The 19,856-nt window shown below is 44.4% G+C and overlaps 2 protein-coding genes across 3 annotated transcripts in view; one reads left to right on the forward strand and one right to left on the reverse strand.

The window, feature by feature from the left end:
• The window catches only part of MRPS12 (mitochondrial ribosomal protein S12), a 793,384-nt gene that overhangs the window by 79,011 nt on the left and 694,517 nt on the right, over positions 1-19,856 (reverse strand). The window lies entirely within an intron of this gene.
• Positions 1-19,856, forward strand: part of LOC147692676 (F-box only protein 27-like) — a 264,145-nt gene that overhangs the window by 31,914 nt on the left and 212,375 nt on the right. For both annotated transcript variants that reach the window (XM_086938854.1, XM_086938855.1), the window contains exon 3: positions 9,467-9,562. In XM_086938854.1, the coding sequence (XP_086794980.1) occupies positions 9,467-9,562 (96 nt within the window). The remainder of the gene's footprint in view (positions 1-9,466; positions 9,563-19,856) is intronic.

Here is a 19,856-nt window from a genome sequence, read left to right on the forward strand (position 1 = left end):
ATTTTTCAAATGTCATAAACCCTTGATGATCATACTGGTCTCCCAATGAACTAATACCAGATTCTGAATATAGTCTGCATATTGATTCATGAAAAATTGAAGGAAATCCTGGATTACCCCAAAGAGGTGTTTTATAATGAAAGTAAGTATTTTCTAAGTCTTCCAGCTTAGCTTGCATCTGAAGAAGTTGAGAGGCATGTTTGTTCACTGCTATTTCAGAACGTTGGGATTTCTCCTCTGTTACCACCACTCTTTGCTGCAGTTCCTCTATATCTTGAGTCACAGCCCCCAATTTACATGCCATCTCTTGTAATGTGGTTTGAGTTCTGTTATTGTCTTCCCTCATTTGCTGGTAATGAATTTTAGCTTCTTGTTTCTGTTCATTTAAAAGATGTACTATTGTCTGAAAAGAAGCAGATACCTCCCCCTGAGGAATCCATTCTGTTGGTACACTAGATGAAGAAAGAACTGTATTTTCCGGGTGTATTTCTTGCATAATCTCGTCTATCGGAGCTGGAACTGCATCACATATAGACGCCTTAGGAGTATTAGGCATATCTTGTCTTCCATAAGTATCATAGAAGGTACAGAAGGGTGTGAATGATCCAATAAAATTTCCTCAGATGATTTTGTAGACTCCTTAATCAGGCCAGACAGATCATGTCCATCGGCTTCGGCTGGGGCCTTCGCCTTCGTAGTAATAGAAATAGTAGTCTGAATGGGACTGAGTGGTACATTGGTGACTTGATTTGAGTCCATTAGTCCGGGTCTATTCGTCGTATTCGCCATAGTAATAGCTCCGTTTACCTCTTTGGTAATAATATTTTGATCATTAGGGCTGTTACCAGACAGTCTCATCGCCATTGATTTTACGCCACCCTTAGCCTGCACCCATTGTCTAATTGGACTGTTTTCGGCAATCGCTTTCAGAACGCTTGTCTTGGATTTGCTTGTAATTTTTGTGGTCTTATTCTTATTTTTACCCTTCCATTTTTTGGTATTGAAAGCTTTATTTTTATCTTTGATTGATCTTAAAGGTGTATTACTCCCTTGATCATTAAGGTCCATGTATTCTTCGTCTGTCTCAGCGACATCCGTATTATCAGTAATCTCACCTCCCTCACCTTCTTCCACGCCCTCGGCATTGCCCTTGTCTGGAGGCATATTAGTCATTTCAATCTGAGGGGCTTTCGTATTAGTATCGGTATTAATCACCCTGTTCAAAATCTGAGGCTCTAAGGGCTCAATAGTTCCTTTTGCCAGAGTAGTAGAGGCATTAGTTAAATCTGTAACCCCTGCATCTGCAATAACCAACTCCGTAGTATCTAACACTGACGAGATATTTAAATTAGTTAAAGTGGCATCGCTCTGAGCTACTGCAGTAACACTTTGACACAATGTCTCAGGTTCTATTGCTCCTATTTGAATCCCTTCGTTTTGCAACATGTTATCTACTGTGTTACCTTTTGCTCGAGTTGATTTCCACATCCAAAGTTAACTCCAGAGCGCTGTTGGCAGATAAAGACTTTTTACATGCTGTTAAATCGTTTATAGCCGGCACTAACAAAGATACCGGTGTGGTCGTTGCTCTCCCGCTTGCTGTTGTCGTCCGGGTTGTCCGCGTAGGAGGTTTCGGCGCCATCCCACAGGAGCTCGCCTTCGCTGCTGCCGGTGCCGCGGGAGAGCGCTGAAGCAGTCGCAGACCAAACCAGTTGACTGCCGTCAAGCTCGCCCAGCTCGTCCAGCCCTTCGTAGATTCTAGAGCAAAGCGTGGTATTTTCGAAAGTCTCTGTATGCTAGCGGAGCACAGCAAGCTCCGAATATGGCTCTCGATCAGCCGTAGCTGCCGCATTCAACATTCAGCGCTTTCGGTCTCAGTAAGTTCCGAGCTCTCCGTTTTCTTTTTGCAAAGCAAATGATTCCCAAATTAAAGCATTACAGCTTTACACTTCTGCGTTGTGTAGCAAAGATTACTATATCAATCGTCCATTAACCTCGCATCAGCCCGGACCCATTCAGCGTTCTCCACTCCGGCGGTGTCAATCCGCCATCTTGGACCTCGACCAGTCATTCCCCAGCAAGAGGAAAGACCTCCATATTAAACCCCTTTCCAGAAAAATAAAGTTGCAGCTTTAACTGCGAAATATATCTCACTGTGAGAACCCTCGTCCTGAACAGGAGTTGGGTGATGACCCTCCTTGTCAGCGCAGCAGAAGTAACCATAGTACGCTGGAAATTTCCGCCAATTTCTCGTAGAGAAAGCAACTGACACATTTATTATGGTTGAAACCACGGACACCAGTGTGGCCCCTTCAGACAAACTGTATCACTTAGATATTCAAATGAATGTGCTTTTAAATGCATCATTAAGGATATATTCTGGAACTATATTTTATGACATTCTCTTGGCAGAGGTCGATTGACCCACACCTTTTTTATTTCCATGCCCACAGGGTGAGGATGTCATTCTGCCTTCTTTCTCACACCTCAGCCCTTACAAAGTAAGGGAAGCGTATGCATCTGAATGGGCTGTTGCTTTGGCACTTGCTCTTTATCGTAATCATACTGGTTGGGATAAGGATTCCTATACGATACACACTCCATGTACATCAACAATATCCTATTAATAGGGATGCAAAAGCACCCATTAACCAAATTCTTTCCCAACTGGAGTACTAGGGAGTAATTGAACCCTGTGTTTCTCCAATAAATAATCCCCTTTTTCCGGTTTTGAAGTTAGATCATTGATGTGGCATTGCCTTAGATTATAGACAATGAAATACCCATACACGCACATTTGGGTTGCAAAATACCCACAGAACTGCACTCATTAATAATGTAGTCCACAAAAAAAAATGTAAAACCACTTTGGATATATCCAATGGTTTTTTCAGCTCCTGAGAGCTAGGACTGGTTTGCATTTAACACCTTAGGCTTTTAAATGCACTACACTTGACTTCCTATGCCTTGCGCTATAAGAACAACTCAGGAGTGTTTGCGGCCCATATTGTTTCGATTCTTCATAAAGTTGACCCTGATGCTCTGTCCTGCGTAGATGATAGCTACCTGACGGACAATGCATTAAACCCTCATCTGCAAGAATGGATTGCATAATATTTCAATTTGTCGAACTTGGCTATAAGTTTAACTTAAAAAAATTGAATATAGCTTTTTTGATTGTCTTTTTTTAAGGGATATGAACTTACTAATGAGGAAAGAGCCTTGCCCCTCCCTTTTTGGAGAAATGTGCACAATTGCAGTCTTCAGACCCTGCTGGTATTTTTTTTATTTTGGCTGCAAATACATTCCTGATTATGCACAACGTATTAAGTCACTTTATGCCTTAATGCACCCATATTTCTTCATAATCTGACTTACTTGAAACACGCCACTTACATACGCGTGTGAATACCACAAATTTAGTCATCCTCGTTTTGCTGGGTGCAATTAGATTTGCGTATATCACCTTTAACAAAGGTGACAAGGTACCGATAGCTTATAAATCACATTTATATTCCATTGCCGAAATGCGTTTTGCTTCTACTGAAAAAATACTGACTGCTGTACAAATGGGCATCCTTAAAGAACAGACAATAACTAGCTCAAGGAAAACTTCTTATTGTTGTCTCTCCTGTACCAGCCTTAGAGGCCAAAGCCAGCGTTCCTAATGCAAAGGAGGCCCCCCATCCTTGGTGGATACAATGGGCTACGTCCTTAACAGCCGTAGATGTAGACTTTGTCTTTGACCCTACCTTGCAAATGCAAGAATTTTGCAATAGGAGTGCTTATCCTCTACTTTTTCTCAGTTTAGCCTCTGATCAATATAAATATATTATTTATACTGATGGTTCAGCACAACATGCTATATGTTGTAAGCGGCAGTATTCTGATGCATGCACCATCGGTATCGGTACTATGTTGGATGTGAGTTTTCACCCCCAAGAAACTCACACACAGTCAACTCCGCCGACCTCCTCGCACTCAACCGCGGAAGAAACACGACTGCCAGAGATAGATGCCGAACACCACCCACGTGGTATACAAAAAGGAGGGTCCCAGTGAACCGTTATATATTTCTCAAATTTATTCACAATACCAGTAAGTACATAACTTCATCAAAGCGCATTGCTAATTAATCACAATGAGCTTACTCCACAGTACATTCGGAGACAATATTAGCAACATCTTAATCATAGTGCCCCAGGGAGAGAAAGGAAAGGGTAGCGTGATGTAGTGAAAAGGGAAAAGGAATGTGCAAAAATAAATAATTAGTGTAACCGCAAATTATTTCAAATTTAACATACAGAAATAAATTGGCTTCAGATCCCGAGCCAAAAAATGGAAAAAACTAATTTCCAAAAGTTCATCAGTAATCATGTGTATGATGCTGGTACTCCATATCCAAAATAGGGGTGGCGTCAACTGATGTTGAAGAGAGTAGCCGTCGACGTTTCGACCCCAAAACTACAAATGTAGGCATAGTTGGCACCTTACACTGGGGTCTTCATCAGGACAAACACGTGAAACCCAAGGGTACACTAAATCTTCTATAAAAGTAAAGACGTCGCCTTCTTCACGGAAACATGGACCAACGCCGCCTCAATATCGCCACTGCCATCTCCGACTGATACAAGATCCAAAGAAAGGACCGCCCAGGAGGAGGACTCGCCATCGCACACAAGAGCTCCCTCCGACTCCACCTCCAGCATGAACAACTCCTCCTCCAACACAGAGCACCTCCACTTCCAGATCTAAACCAGCCCCAGAACAAGGGTGCACTGGACCCTCTTCTACAGAGCTTCCGGGCCTCGCGCCTCTTCTGCCACCACCCTCGCCGACCTAGTCGGACCCCACGCCATCTCCTCCACGGAATACACCCTCATCGGAGACCTGAACTTCCACCTCGACAACCCCAGCGACCCTGACTCCACCACCCTCCTCGGCCACCCCGCCAAAGCCGGACACTCCCTCAACCCCATTTTCGCAGGAGGGACAAACATCTAACTCGGCCACAACATGCAGCCCCCATGGACCAACCACCACTGCGTACACTTCACCTTCAACACCGCCACCGCACCCAAACCCGCCCTGCACCTGCCAGAAGGAACTGGTGCAATATCACAGAGGAACTCCTCAATGCCACCCTCCTCCACGACCCCCCTCTGGCACGACCGACGCCTACTCCGCAGCGAAAGAACTACACCCATGGATCTCCAGCTGCGCTGACCAGCCCACACAGCCACCCTGTCAATAAATGCCCCCTGAAGGCAGCCTAGTTCAACACCGACCTCCAAGAAGCTAGGCGCTCCTGCAGATGCCTCAAGAAACTCTGGCGGAACAAGAAAACCACCAAAGACCACAACATCTATAGGAACACCATGAATGAATACCACCAGCGCATAAGAGCAATCAAGAAGGCCTTCATCAAGAACAAAATCCACTCCAATGCAAGTAACTCAAAAGAACTCTACAACGTCATACAGCAGTTCACCAAACCCCCCAGCGAAGCCGCAGACGTCCCTCCATCCCAGGACCTCTGCAAAAAGCACAGCTCCTACTTCCACATGAAAATCAATGCCCTGTACAACAACTTCAGCAAACAGACTCCTGACACCAACACCCTCACCACCACCTACAACCGGCCGATCATCACCACCTGGAAGCCTGCCACTACTGAAGACCCCTCCAAGACCATGACGGACACCTACTCAGGAGCTCCCACGGACCCTTGCCCACCGCACATCTACGACAGAGCTGCCCCGCCATAGCTCCCGAACTAGGCCGTACCATCAACACTTCCCTCTGGCATCTTTCTCGACGAATGGAAGCGGGTAGAAGTCAAGCCCCTCCTCAAGAAACCCTTGGCAGACCCAACGGATCTGAAAAGTTACCAGCCCATCTCTCTCCTTCCCTTCGCAGCCAAAGTCACTGAGGGATTCATCAACGCACAGCTGACTATCTTTACCGAAGAGAACACCATCCTCGACTCCTCCCAGTCCGGATTTCGTAGCAACCACAGCACCGAGACCGCCCTCCTCTCCTCCACTGATGACCTCCACATGCTACTAGACCAGGGCCACACTGCGGCCCACATCCTACTAGACCTCTCCGCAGCATTCGACACCGTCTCACACTGCATCCTCGCAGCCAGACCCCACGACGCCGGAATATGAGGAACCGCCCGCGACCGGGTCCGCTCCTTTCTCTCCTTCAGAACTCAAAGCATCAGACCCCCCTTTTCCTCTCTGAACCGACAGAGATCAACTGTGGAGTACCCCAAGGATCTTCGCTCAGCCCCACACTTCAACATCTACATGGCCCCCCTCATCGGCATCGTCTGACGGGCTCAGCATAGTATCCTATGCCGATGACACTCAGCTCATCCCCTCTCTCACGAAGAACCCTGAAGACACCAGACTCCGCTTCCAAGAAGGAATAAAAGATGTCCCAGCCTGGATGAGCGACAGCTGCCTGAAGCTGAACTCCGAGAATGCCGAGCTTCTCTTCCTTGGACTCTTCCCCCACGGCGTGGGACAGCTCCTGGTGGCCCTCTGCTCTTGGAAACCCACCCACGCCCGGAACCTTGGCATCATTCTCGACTCCTCCCTCACCATAACCCACCAGATGAACGCAGTCGCCTCGACCTGCTTCAACTCCCTCCTCATCCTCTGAAAGACCTTCATGTGGATTCCCCACGAATGCAGAAAGACCGTCACCCACGCACTCGTAACAAGCAGACTGGACTACGGCAATGCCCTCTATGCCGGAATCAACAAAACATTGCTACACAAGCTCCAAACCATCCAGAACACTGCTGCCAGACACATCCTCGTAACCCCCCGATGCGAGCACATGACCCCACACGTACGAGACCTCCACTGGCTCCCCATCGAGAAGAGAGTAACCTTTAAGCTACTCACCCACACCTATAAATTCCTCCACAACATCATACCCAAATGCCTCAACACGAGGAACCTTCACTCCACCGACCTCCCCCTAGCAGAAACCCTTGAATATTCAGAACCAGAGCAGGCAGAAGAGCCTTCTCTACGTCGCAGCAAAGACCTGGAACAAGCTCCCAGTCAACATCAGACGCTCCCCCACTCTGAGTACCTTCAGAAAGAGTCTCAAGACCTGGCTCTTCGACTAACTCAGAGCTGCACCCACCCCTCCATGGGTGTATAAGTGCACTATTCTTCACCATATAGGCCAGAGAGCAGTTCTGTTGTGGAAAGAATGAACCATGACATAAAGAAGTCCTTAACGACAAGGTTATTAGGTACAGGACGTGGCTGGTTGAACAATCTCTGTGAGGTTCAACGAGCATTAAATTACGTCTCCAAAAGATCCCTGGGTGTGCAGCCCCCGTATGAAGTGCTTTTTGCCATCAAGATGTATGTTCCAGACCTTGACAATCCCGATGTTGTTGTGGTAGCCGCTTCCTTTGACTTAGAAGATCATTGTGCTGTCTTACAGGACCTACAAAAGTTCTGTGACTCTCAATCTCATGAACATTTACCTACATCTCTCTCTACGTGTAATGACAATCCACTTCCAGTTTCCACCTAACTTCCAAAAGTTGGAAAACTGGTTCGAGAAAAGGTGGTGCTCAAAAAGGAATTCTACCCTACGTACCGTGCTCTTCCAGTCCTTGGCATCCAAGGTACCAGCAGTGTCATTTTGCCAAAACCTCCAGGTAATAAAGACAAGCGCTTTGGCTCCATTGATAATGTCAAATTACACAATGTGGCCAATATTTTATAGTATGCCATGGACCAGTAGTTCTTTTACACAAGACTTTTCTTTACCACTTGTGAGCACCACTGATGCTGCTATTTCTCAGCTGGAGGGGAGACTGAGACCTCCACTGACAATTTAATGGATACAATATCTGTTTCTACTATCACATCTTCTACGCTGAATGCCGTTTATACAGAACCCCCATGGCGAATCCTTCTGAATTGGATTTTTCAAGCCCTACTGCTGTGTCGCAGCCTCCTGTTTTCCAGCTGAGTACCTGTGGGTACTATATGGATCAAGATGACTTTCTTCACCCACTTCTTCCGTTTTGCACCGGCCGCCAGCATGTATTTGTATTTTTATTTCATGGTTAAAACACACTTTTCTAGTCCCTCCTTTTATTTATGTCTGGATCATACTCTGCTTGGTTTTCCTGTTCATGTGGATTGGATTTGTGACAGTTTTGTAGGGCAATACTTTGTTTTAGCAACACAACATGTCCCTTAGTGTGTATTTCTCTTGGCGAAGATGGAAACCAAAAGGTTTGGGGTTCCTTTCTGTCTCTGCAATCTTAGGCATTCATGATTGAGTATTGAAAACATACTATGCAAAACAATGTGAACTTTCTCTTTTTTTCGGTGTTGTTTTCCTTCTTTCCCCATACTTGTTGAAGGATAATGGGAGGATCCACTATGGCTAGGGATCGGGTAGCCCACAATAGCGATGGTGTATAGAGTTTGCTTTACCCATTACTAGGTCTATACATCCCACCCACAACTTTTCCCTGTGGTTAACTAGTGGTTGGGGGCTAGCGGCCATTTACCTCCCCTTTCCACTAAACTGGAATGACCAATTGCCCATTTCTGTTGTAACCAAACTCGACAGTCACCTGGATGGAAGCTCTGTCATAACAGTTCAGTCCTCAGTACAGCTGCGGGTCAGTGGGACATTGCAGAGCCTACTCCTGCTGTTACCAGAAACAGGCTTTAGAGCAGTCTCTTCACTGTCCTGAAGGAAAGTTAACTATTAACAAATAAGTACACAAGAAATTGCACTTTCTGTATTTGGAAGTTGGCACTGTTTGGGTGGCTGGGGACTCTGTATAAAAGGCTGTAGTAGAGATGTGGGCAAGAGAATGTGAGGTGCCTACCAAGAGGGTCACCAATTAGAGGCGCAAAAGTGGCATTAAGATTATATGGCAAACTGTTTTGGGGGGGGTGGGAAGGGTGAGTTTTCCTTGTGCTATTTTAGACCCACCCTATGGGACAACTGATTGCCTATGAAACACCCTGCTGGACTGCACACATCAACCCTTTTTCCTGAATGGAAGGGGAAGTCCTCCTAGGACATATACTTGGGCAATTTGTTCAGTCTAAAAGGTTATAGTTGCCATTCCATCAGGCATGGGTTTCCTTCTATCACTGCTGTCATGTGCTTGTACTAAATATTTGTGCGTTCTGTTAAATTGTATTAGTTCGGCCAATCTGTTATTTACTCTATTTAAAACAAAGATCTGGATTTGCCAATTCTGAAACCCTCGTGCTTATGCGTGTAGACCGATATCATTAAAATCTCTGTTAATGGCACAACTTGATTGATGGCATATATGTATTTCACTCTGACTTGATTGCGAAGTAGCCGCACAGACCATTCACTACAATGTGAAACGGTGAAAATGTGACAGCACTGAAATACTCAGTTGTTTTCTGATTGTTTTTTTCTGCAGCTGGTGCACCAAGTGGCAGGTTGTTGACTTATGGGCGAAAGGATATTCGCAGGAGTATCTAGATTCTGAGCAACCTGAAATTTGTGTGTCTGATTGGTGAGTAAATGTCTGCGCTCAGTAATTACATACATTACAAAAAGATCTGTTTGAAAAGGCCCGCAGACCTTATCTAGTGACACAAAGGCCATAAGGCACACACGCTGCCCTTATCTTGTTTGGGCCTAGGAAAAACGAAGGAATCCTCTCATTAGGAATGTTTTGCAGCATCAATTCGTTGTACATGGTTTATCTTGGTGCATCAAGGAGTAGTACAATCTGTTGTTGTCCTAAAGTTTCACAAAAAAATAAATTTTAGATCGGGCTGTTAAAAGCTACATGTGATCAGATTCTGTTGAAACAAAAACAACTGAACCCTGCTATGGTGCTTAATCTTCAGAGCTTATATACCAGCCACAGTTTGGCTTCTGAATTATAAGAGTGGATTTGGTCATAGATATGTGGATCGTGATTCAGGTATAGATCTTCAGAACACTGATGACTTAGAGACGGGGATGCTATGTGGAGTGTTATTGTTTATCAATTTGACGTGTTTTTGTGGTACATAAATGGGGTTTGAGTAGCTGGAGATTACACTTTTTGGTTTTATCACGGAGGCCAAAAGCAGTTTATGGGCAATGGCAAACTATTCACATGAAGCTGCGTTCTGGTCAGCCACAAAGTCCAGTCGAAGCAGCCACTAAGGGCCCGATGTAGGTAAATTCCATTTACCGATTTTGAAATACCGAATCCTACCGATTCGGTATTTCAAAATCGGTAAATGGTATGTAGGTCCCAACATCTGGATTCGTTACCGAATCCTTAGCAATTCTTTAATTACCGATTCGGTGAATACCGAATCGGTAATGCCCATTCATTCCTATGGGCTTTGAAGCCCATAGGAATGATTAGGAATTACCGATTCGGTATTTACCGAATCGGTAATTAAAGAATTCACAAGGGTGCAGGGGGTGTCACTTTGACACCCTCTGGCACCCCCAAAACAGGCACAGGTGCCATGTGGCAGGCATACCTGCCCTAAGTGCAGGTCTGCCTGTCACATGACATAGGTGTGCATGCACACATGTGCATGCACACCGGAATCGGTATTTTACCATGGATTTGTATTCCATGGTAAAATACCGATTCTGTAAGCCATGTGCAGAAGGTACATTGCCTACCTACATAGCATTTTCGGTACTTTTACCGAATCGGTAAATATTACCGAATCGGTAATTATTTTACCGATTCGGTACATATTACCGAATCGGTGAATTTACCGATTCGGTAAAATTACCGAAAATGTGCCCCTACATCTCGGTAGCCCTTTACCGATCGGAAACGGCCGAAAATCGGTATTTTCGGCCGTTTCGGATCGGTAAAGGGCTACCTACATCGGGCCCTAAGAGTTTTAAATCCAGGACACTCCAGTGCAAAAAAATTAGAAATGTTGGGCCGGAAGACGTACAGGAAAAGTTACAATTTTCCGGTGATGAGGATATTGGATACAGAGTTCTCCCAGGGCGAGTATGAACATGGGAGTTTAAAGAGATCCCTGAAAAAATGTCAAGGATATGGTTTGGAGGAAGGTCTGTATGCATACGACACTTAGCAGGTATTTTCAAAGCCAAAAGGTTCAATGCTATTGTTTCTGAATGAAGAGCCTTTATATTGAACTGGTCATGTATCAAGAAAGCAATCATATTTTTAGGTCGCTTGCTAGCGACCGCTTTAGTACCTATTGGCAACTGAGATTGCATTATGAAAGCTATTAATATTTCATCAGGAAGATGACCTTGTTACTCACTATATAACCTTTCTAGGTTCAAGGTAGCTGCTGTCTACTATGAAATTCAAGTCTTCTAGAATTTGTGCCTGATAGTGGCAAACTAACTAGAATACTAGAGCTGTATGTAGTACCCAGGATCCTCTGGGACATGTTAAGCACATTTACAAAGGAAGAGTGACTTGGTAAGGAAAGACCCCCTAAAAGCACAGAGTCCTGGAGAAAGAACTCTGGAGACTGGAATAATGTAATGCTGGGCAGGTGTCCTCTTCTGGCACTTTCTTTGTATCATTTTTCTTAAGACTACTCCCACACTAAGAACCAACACTGACTGATAAGGGACTGCACTGCTGCCAACTAAACGCATGGCATGAAAAACATTCAGCCAGTTTGAATGTTTGCAGCAACAGCATGACATCTGTGACTATGCACAATAAAATGCTAAAATTTTTTTATCAATAAAAGGCCATTATTAGTATAACAAATTAGGTATTTATTGTTTAAGTAGATGCATGGATTTATAAAAGAATACCTCTATGGCAATTTAAACAGCTGCTTATTTTCCATGTCCTACTGAATTAAATCTCACAAAGAGGGCAGACCCAGGCCACTGACAACAGGAATCTCAATGGCACAAAGCCTGCAGCATTTCCAGAAGCTTGACTGGACGCGGTTTCTGTCAGTCATTTACTAGCCACTTGAGTTAAAGAGGTCTGCTGCTTTTCACGAAGTCTAGCTGCCACTTTGAGAGGGTGAGAGCAGTTTACTCCTCCTTTATTGTTGCAACCTTGGTCTGAGCTGCCGAATTTCCTTTCCAATAGTGGACTTTTATCATAAAATTAACAGCCTGCTTCCTGCCACTTTCCGTATTGAAATTATATTCTTGGACAAGGTTGATTATCATTACTCTACCTCAATGAAGATCTTAAGCCCTTCAAAGTTGCTACAGGTACCAATTGTTATCTTTCACGTACCTTTTGCAAGTGTCCTCAGTGCCTCATCGCCTACCCCAAGAGCTAGTCATTAAACAGTGGTGGTGCTCCTACAAGAAGTTGTCGATCTTAGATCCCCATGTAGTCTGTTTTTGGTGTTTGTGGCTCAAGCAGGATTCGAGTTCTTGCGAGAAGTATTTTCTTATGCACTCTAAGGCGATCAAGGAGAGGAAAGACCTATTTTTCATGGTACTGGCCAAATTCCATTGGAAATATTCCTACTCCAGATCTTGTTCAGTAGGGAAGTCAGTGAAGCAACAGCATTTGAAGGAAAAACCCTCTTGTAGGAAGCATAAAATGCATCACAAATTGTAATTCTCCTAATCCCACGCCATTCCTGTTCTCAAGGCAGAGTCGAATGCAGCATTCTCTGACTCTAGCATCAGCACCATCATCAAAGGTGATTCAGGTACTGGAAAAGCTGCTTTCTGCTTACAGAGGTTTGGGCGCCATAAGCCATTTCTGGTAGATGGAAACCTTCCCCATGCCATGCTTCAGATGTTCTACTCTGCTCCTCCCTCTTTTGCACCTTCTGGCCCTGCAGAGCCTTCAAGACCCCCACACTGAGCTTCCACCAGCTGCTCCTGCTGCTAGTGAACCCCTATAAGAGTTGCATCAAAGCTGATACAGCTTTCATCGCTCTGAAGGATACGAATATGACTTCATTGTTTTTGTATGATACTAAAGGAAGTAGGTATCTGGTCCTAGGCAGGTGCTCACTTTAGACGATTGAGAATGCAGGTAAAGTGGTTGAGCAGAGAGCAGTCACGTAACATAAATAAGACCAACTGGCTTTTAACATTGTTACTGTCAGGTTTATGTGGGCTTTATTGTAAACCAGACTAACAGTACCTCTACATAATAGTTTCTATACCAACATGGTGTAAATAAGCACAGAACACTTTGAGATGATTTGTCACTGACTTCTGGTTTGAGCAGTGATTAATTTGGGCCAGTAGTTTCTGGTGCTTGGCACAGGCACTTAATTGTCATCACCGGCTCTAGTGACTGTCAAACCACATGGCGGCGCGGTCTGTTACATTTTGAGACGAGTATAACTGTGTTTACTAAGTCAAATTGCCTAGAAAATTGATAATACCAGCCTCTTGCCATTATTATAGCTTGTGTGGCCTTTAATAGTCTGAGTTGTCATACTTGTAGGAGTGCACTGGTTAACTGTTAAAGTGGTGTTGGCAGGGGCAATGCGTGGTGCAGGCTGCAGTGGCCGTCATAGAAGGCCCTTGGCACTTAATTTCTTTATTTTTTTTATTACCAAATTAAGCACTAGGTTTGAGACTCCTACCATTTCAATATGAACCTGCACAGCAATAAAGGTGATGGAGGCTTCTCCTGGAGGAACATGCATGAGTGTTGAATTATATAAGATGAAGTACACCCTGTTGTACATAATAAGGATATTGAAAGTCACTGAGGAGTACAATAACTATGTAAGAGGAATGAGGCCGAATGCAAAGTTCCTTTATTATATTATTGAACTCCAAGAGGACTTGCAATATCCTTATCATGTATGCCAGGGGGTACTTTATCACACATAATATGTGGTCACTATAGATAGCGGTCTCATTATGTGATTTATCAAGTATCTGATATACTGTGTAAAGAGTCCAGGGATTCGCTTACTATTCGATAGGGCTTTCTATGCAATCCCGAAGTACTCTATTAGGAGGTAGTGTCGTCGAGCAGCCTTAGGCTTAACACAGGGGAGTGTAAGAATTTTGCAAATACACACAATGATTAATACATTACAACATGACTCAAAAAGGTGATCCGCACCAATTTATAAAAATAGCAAGTATCATTATATATGTTTAGGCATCAGAGAAAAATCACTTCGGTACGTTTTCAAATCGAAATTCTTTTCACTCTAAAAAGTGGACACAGTGCAATTTCAGAGTTCTGCAATGTTATCCTATGGATGGAAGAACAAGTTCTGCTAACAGGTACAGTACATGGGCTTACAGAACCAATCTCCAAGAGTTAAGGTGAGTGGAGGTCAAGGTCCAATGCAGCACCAAGAATACTCTACCAGCGGCAGGAGGGCAGCCGGGTGTAGGGTGCAAATCGACATTGGGAGCCCAATGGGTTTCAATGAGGGTCGATCTCAGTAAAAAGAGACTCCAGGCTCTGATTGGGAAGCAAGTTGGGCTGAATCAGCAAGTGAACTCATGCCTTGTGATGCCCAGAGATTGGGGGGGGGGAGTGGGAGGGTAGGATGACACCTTTGGTCCTCTTCTACAAGGTCCAGGGGCGACTGGTGAAGAAGTGTCTGTAGTGGTCTGTTTTTTTCTTACCAGCGCAGTTGCAGTAGCAGGGGCCTGTGTGCAGAGGGTGCAGCCATGTCAAGAGGCAAGACTAGAGCTCTGGAGGGCCGAAAACCTTTTTGGCACCATCAGCCCACTTTAACTTGAGCCAGAGGTGACTGATGCAGTGGTTGCTTCAGGTGTCAGGTTCTGGCAGTTCCAAAGGTCTCAGTCTTCTTTTTGGAGTTTCTGCAGTAAAGGTCTGCTGTTCACTGGAGGTCTTGAGACTTTATCTAAGGCAGGCAGTCCTCCCAAGTTATTGGAGTCACAGCTGCAGGACCAATAGACTTTGGTGCAGTTTTCAACGAGGGCTGCAGACAGGCCGGCGGCAATGGGGCCAAGTGAGGTGCTCTTTCATTCTTCTCTGCTTTTGCAGCTCTTTGGTGGCCTCTCCTGTCTTGGATTGTCAGGATCTGCTTCTCTGGTCCCTGGGACTTCCTAAATACTGAATTTAGGGGACTGTAGGGTAGTAGCCAATTTGCTACTGACCCTCTCTGTCACTATGCCCTCTGAATGACCACTTCCTGTGGGGAAGTGGGCATAACCCTATCCCAGAATTCCAAGGTATGCATGCCATCACAAAGACGGCTACCTCTGAAAAATCTTGTCCATCTTGCAGCTAGCCCACCTAAGGGGTCGTTCTAGCCTGGGGGTGGCACACCTACCTGACAAATTTTCCGGCCTGTCCAGGTGCCAAGTGGACTCAGGACGGTGGAGGAGGCTTCCTCGCTTGTGAGGAGAGCCAGATTTGGGGTGGGGTTGGGGGGGTCTTACACCTTCTTCCCGGACAGGCGTTTGTTCCTGACCTCCTGAGAGCTAAAGGCTCTCGCCCTAGGAGGTCAGAAAAAGGGTCTTGGGTGGCAGGTTGACAGAATCCACTCCGCAAGCACACCAGAGGCTGGTAGGTTTTCACGAGGCGCATCTAAGGTGCCCTCTGAGGGAATGTTTTAGTAAATCCAACACTGTCATCAGTGTGGGTTTATCAAGAGAAGATGTTTGATACCATACATTCCTATTTTCAGTAAATTCATCATGTAGCTGGGGAACGCGTCTTCACCAGTGTCCATTACATGTGTCTTTACCAGTGTCCAGTACATGGTTTAAGATTGCTTCCTTGGTCACTTGCACTGGCAACAATAGGGCTCACCAGCAAAGGGGCTTTTCTGCTCATGAAATATGCCCTCACATTTAATATTAAGCACCCTGCCATAGGGCTGTCCATCCTGCCGTAGGGGTGATATACAAATATCATATGCAGTGGTAGGTAACATGGCACAAAGGGATGTGTTACAGGCCATGTTTTCACCTTTGTTTGCACCAGGACAGGTAGCCTGCAATGGTAGTTGTGCATGTGCTTTGTGAGGGGTCCCCTAGGGTGGCACAATTGATCCCACAGCCCTCTGGGGACCTTTCTTTATTAGCCCAAGCTCTAGGTACAATGGTGCCATTTACTAGGGGCTTCCAGTGGTAGCTAAAGGTTTGCCAATTGAGGAAACAATTGTTCAGTTTTAGGGAAAGAACACTGGTACTAGGAACCTGATTAGCAGGGATCCAGTGCACCTCAGTCAAAATTGCATCTAAAACTATCCATAAATAAAGTGCAATGGAGCCTCTCCTGGGCAACACCAAATTACATAAGTAACATTCTGTACAGTTCAAATCCACAAACCTATATGTTCTATATTGTAATCCTAAATGTTGCAGCACCTGATGCAGGAATATTCCAAGTGATGTAACCGCGGATGTAGAAAAATTAACAGTAGAAACAACACAATAGCACCCCATAAAAGAGCAATGCATATTTACCTGTATGCTGATGTAAATCATACCCCCTTTCATATCACTTTGCCTGTCAGCATTGTCTACCACCTCTCCTTTGCCAGGCAGTGAACACGGGCTCTCCCTTATTTTAACACTATTGTTAGAGCGCACAATCTTTTACTCTGCTGGCATCTTCGCATCTTCCTTTGTCTGGTGTGTCCTCCAACTGCTGAGGTTCCCATTCGGGATTTTGCCAGTTGACAGAATAAGTTGCCCCTATTCACCACACCCTGCTCCGTGCTAGTTTTGGCCAGGCTCAATGTCCTCAAGCACTTCCACAGCACAGCAGCCATAACATCCAAAATTGAGGTGCCAGTACCTGCTCCAGGATTTTTCTAAATCTGATATCTGGTTGGTGTCAGTTGGTGAAGGCTTATATTGCTTTGCACTCCCAAATACTACTCTCCCTCACGGAGGCTCAAACACGACAAAGCTATACATATAAAACACCACCACCTGGAAAGGGATTTCACTTTATTAAATGAAGCACATCATAGACTGTTCTCAGAATACAGCTTGTGGTTTTATTTATGCAAAGCTCTCTAACTGAAAGGCTTTCCAGGATGTCAAATGAACATTCAAATATATGTGTGTATGTGTGTGTATATGTATGTGTGTATGTATATTTATCCACTTAACCGCGGCATCAATTCAGCCGCAGTACGGCGGTTTAGCGCAGTGGGCGGGGCCGCGGCGGCACACGGACGTGTGCAGCACTACGGAGGTAGTGCGCGTGACGGCCGTTGGCTGATGCAAGCAGCGAAGGGGATATATTCCAATTGACAGCTCCCAAAATTGAAGATGCCACAAGCGTTTCGAGCGTCCTCTCGCCCTTTGTCACAGGAACTTTTGGCAAATTGAAACTGTTTCCGCAAAGTTGTTTTACTATGCTGCCCTGCCAATAAAAGGAATTCGAGACAAGCCATGTGTGGCATCTTCAATTTTGGGAGCTGTCAATTTGAATATGTGTGTGTGTGTGTGTGTGTGTGTGTATATATATATATATATCTATATATATATCTATATATATATATCTAAATATATATCTATATATATATCTCTCTCTCTCTCTCAAGGGTATTGTCTACCCGAAACGCGTCGTGCCAAAAGAAACAGAGAGGGTATAATAAACTTACCTGTGTACTGACTAGCTACCTGGTGGTCCGTGATTTCTGCATGCCGCACCGGAGACACAGAAAATTAGTGGAATATATATATATATATATATATATATATATTCCTCACAATGAAATATTCCAGCACTCCGTTAGTCATAAAGTTTTGATTTATTCAGTGCAAATGTACAAGCCTACGCGTTTCGAACCTTCTGGTTCCTTTTCACGGCGGCATAAACAATTGTCCTACTTCACTTTCAATATTTAAGTGATTGTAGTTACTTAGTGCATTGTGGGACATGTAGTTAGTTGTGGAAAAGTTCCAACTAACATTTTTAATTATAATGAAATTTACACTAGGTTCAGTGTTAAAACAATTAAAGCATATACATATTTAGCTTTTGAATCACAGTTATGGCTGAGTGCCTTAGTTATTGTTAGAGTCCCAAAATTAGCACATTTTGGCAACCTGGCAGTGTTCACATTCTGCAACATGGATAAGCATGTTCCAATATACAGGGAAGAGTTGGTGGTTTTTAACATTCCCTTGTGCAAAATTCTTTTGTAATTTTGGGACTCTAACAATAACTAAGGCACTCAGCCATAACTGTGATTCAAAAGCTAAATATGTATATGCTTTAATTGTTTTAACACTGAACCTAGTGTAAATTTCATTATAATTAAAAATGTTAGTTGGAACTTTTCCACAACTAACTACATGTCCCACAATGCACTAAGTAACTACAATCACTTAAATATTGAAAGTGAAGTAGGACAATTGTTTATGCCGCCGTGAAAAGGAACCAGAAGGTTCGAAACGCGTAGGCTTGTACATTTGCACTGAATAAATCAAAACTTTATGACTAACGGAGTGCTGGAATATTTCATTGTGAGGAATGCAAACACGGAGCCCTGTCCTGGCTCCGACTCCAGCACCGACCAGCTAAGCGCTCCCTCTGCGACAGGACGATTAGTGTTGAATATATATATATATATATATATATATATATATGTCCCACCAAAGCCCCCGAGCTTTAGGAAGCACTCAACAGCAGGATAGTTCAACTTCTCCAATTATTAAAATGTCCCTGACGTGTTTCCGTGCGCCTGCACCTTCTTCATAGGGAGGGGGAAAAGACAAAAAGACGGACTGCATCACGTTTTAAATCTGTTACCAGCATGCCTTCTCCAGTGAATTGCGTGCTGGGAATTGTAGTGCCAATAATTCCCCATCGGTGGGGAACGTGTCTTTTGTCCATAATTTGTGCCCCCAATCACTGCCAATGTTTGTTGAGCCCTCCGGTGGGCCTCAGAGTAGTTAGCCGGTTTCCAATTACCAAATCCTGCTTTCTGTTCGAAGACTGCACGCCAGTTTGCAGCCCGCAGACCTGTTTACCTTATCAGACGGTGCATTCCTTCACGGCCGAGGCCGCCGTGTATTAACATGTCCCACCAAAGCCCCCGAGCTTTAGGAAGCACTCAACAGCAGGATAGTTCATCAGAGCTTTTATATCATGAAACCGCGCCAAACTTCTCCAATTATTAAAATGTCCCTAACGCGTTTCCGTGCACCTGCACCTTCTTCATAGGGAGGGGGGAAAAGACAAAAAGACGGACTGCATCACGTTTTAAATCTGTTACCAGCATGCTTTCTCCAGTGAATTGCGTGCTAGGAATTGTAGTGCCAATAAATCCCCATCGGTGAGGTCCGTGTCTTTTGTCCATAAGGCACATTAATTCATGTGAAGCAGTAAGGCATGCTTGTGAAATGAAGGCTGGATGGCAGAGCAATGTCGAGTGCTTTGGTAAAAGCTGGTGGCAAGTTGGTGATATAAATATATATATATGTGTATATATATATGTGTATATATATATATGTATATATATATATGTATATATATATATGTATATATATATATATGTATATATATATATATATATATATATATCTCCATATCCGCTCAAAGGATCCCCTCTCCCAGCCGGGAAAGAAGCACGGCACTCACGGGTGATCGTCAGTAGTTCTTTATTCACAACGCTTGCACAGACGCGTTAAGGGAAACTCCCTTCCTCAGTGTGTTCACAAAATGTGAACCGAGGAAGCATGTTACGGTTCTCAGGCGAAATAAGCTCAGTGGCAGTGAGCTATCTCGACCTTAGAATCGAAATTAGGGAGAATGAAATCACCACAGCACTATACCGCAAGCCAACCGCTGGTAACAGCAGTTTACATGCTGACCGCGGTCATCCAAAGAAATTAAAGCAAAGTATTCCTTATGGGGAGCTGTTGCGTCTTAAACGGAACTGCTCCCACGAGCA

The sequence above is a fragment of the Lissotriton vulgaris genome, chromosome 9 (genome assembly GCF_964263255.1).
Source record: "Lissotriton vulgaris chromosome 9, aLisVul1.2, whole genome shotgun sequence".
Taxonomy (NCBI): Eukaryota; Metazoa; Chordata; class Amphibia; order Caudata; family Salamandridae; genus Lissotriton; species Lissotriton vulgaris.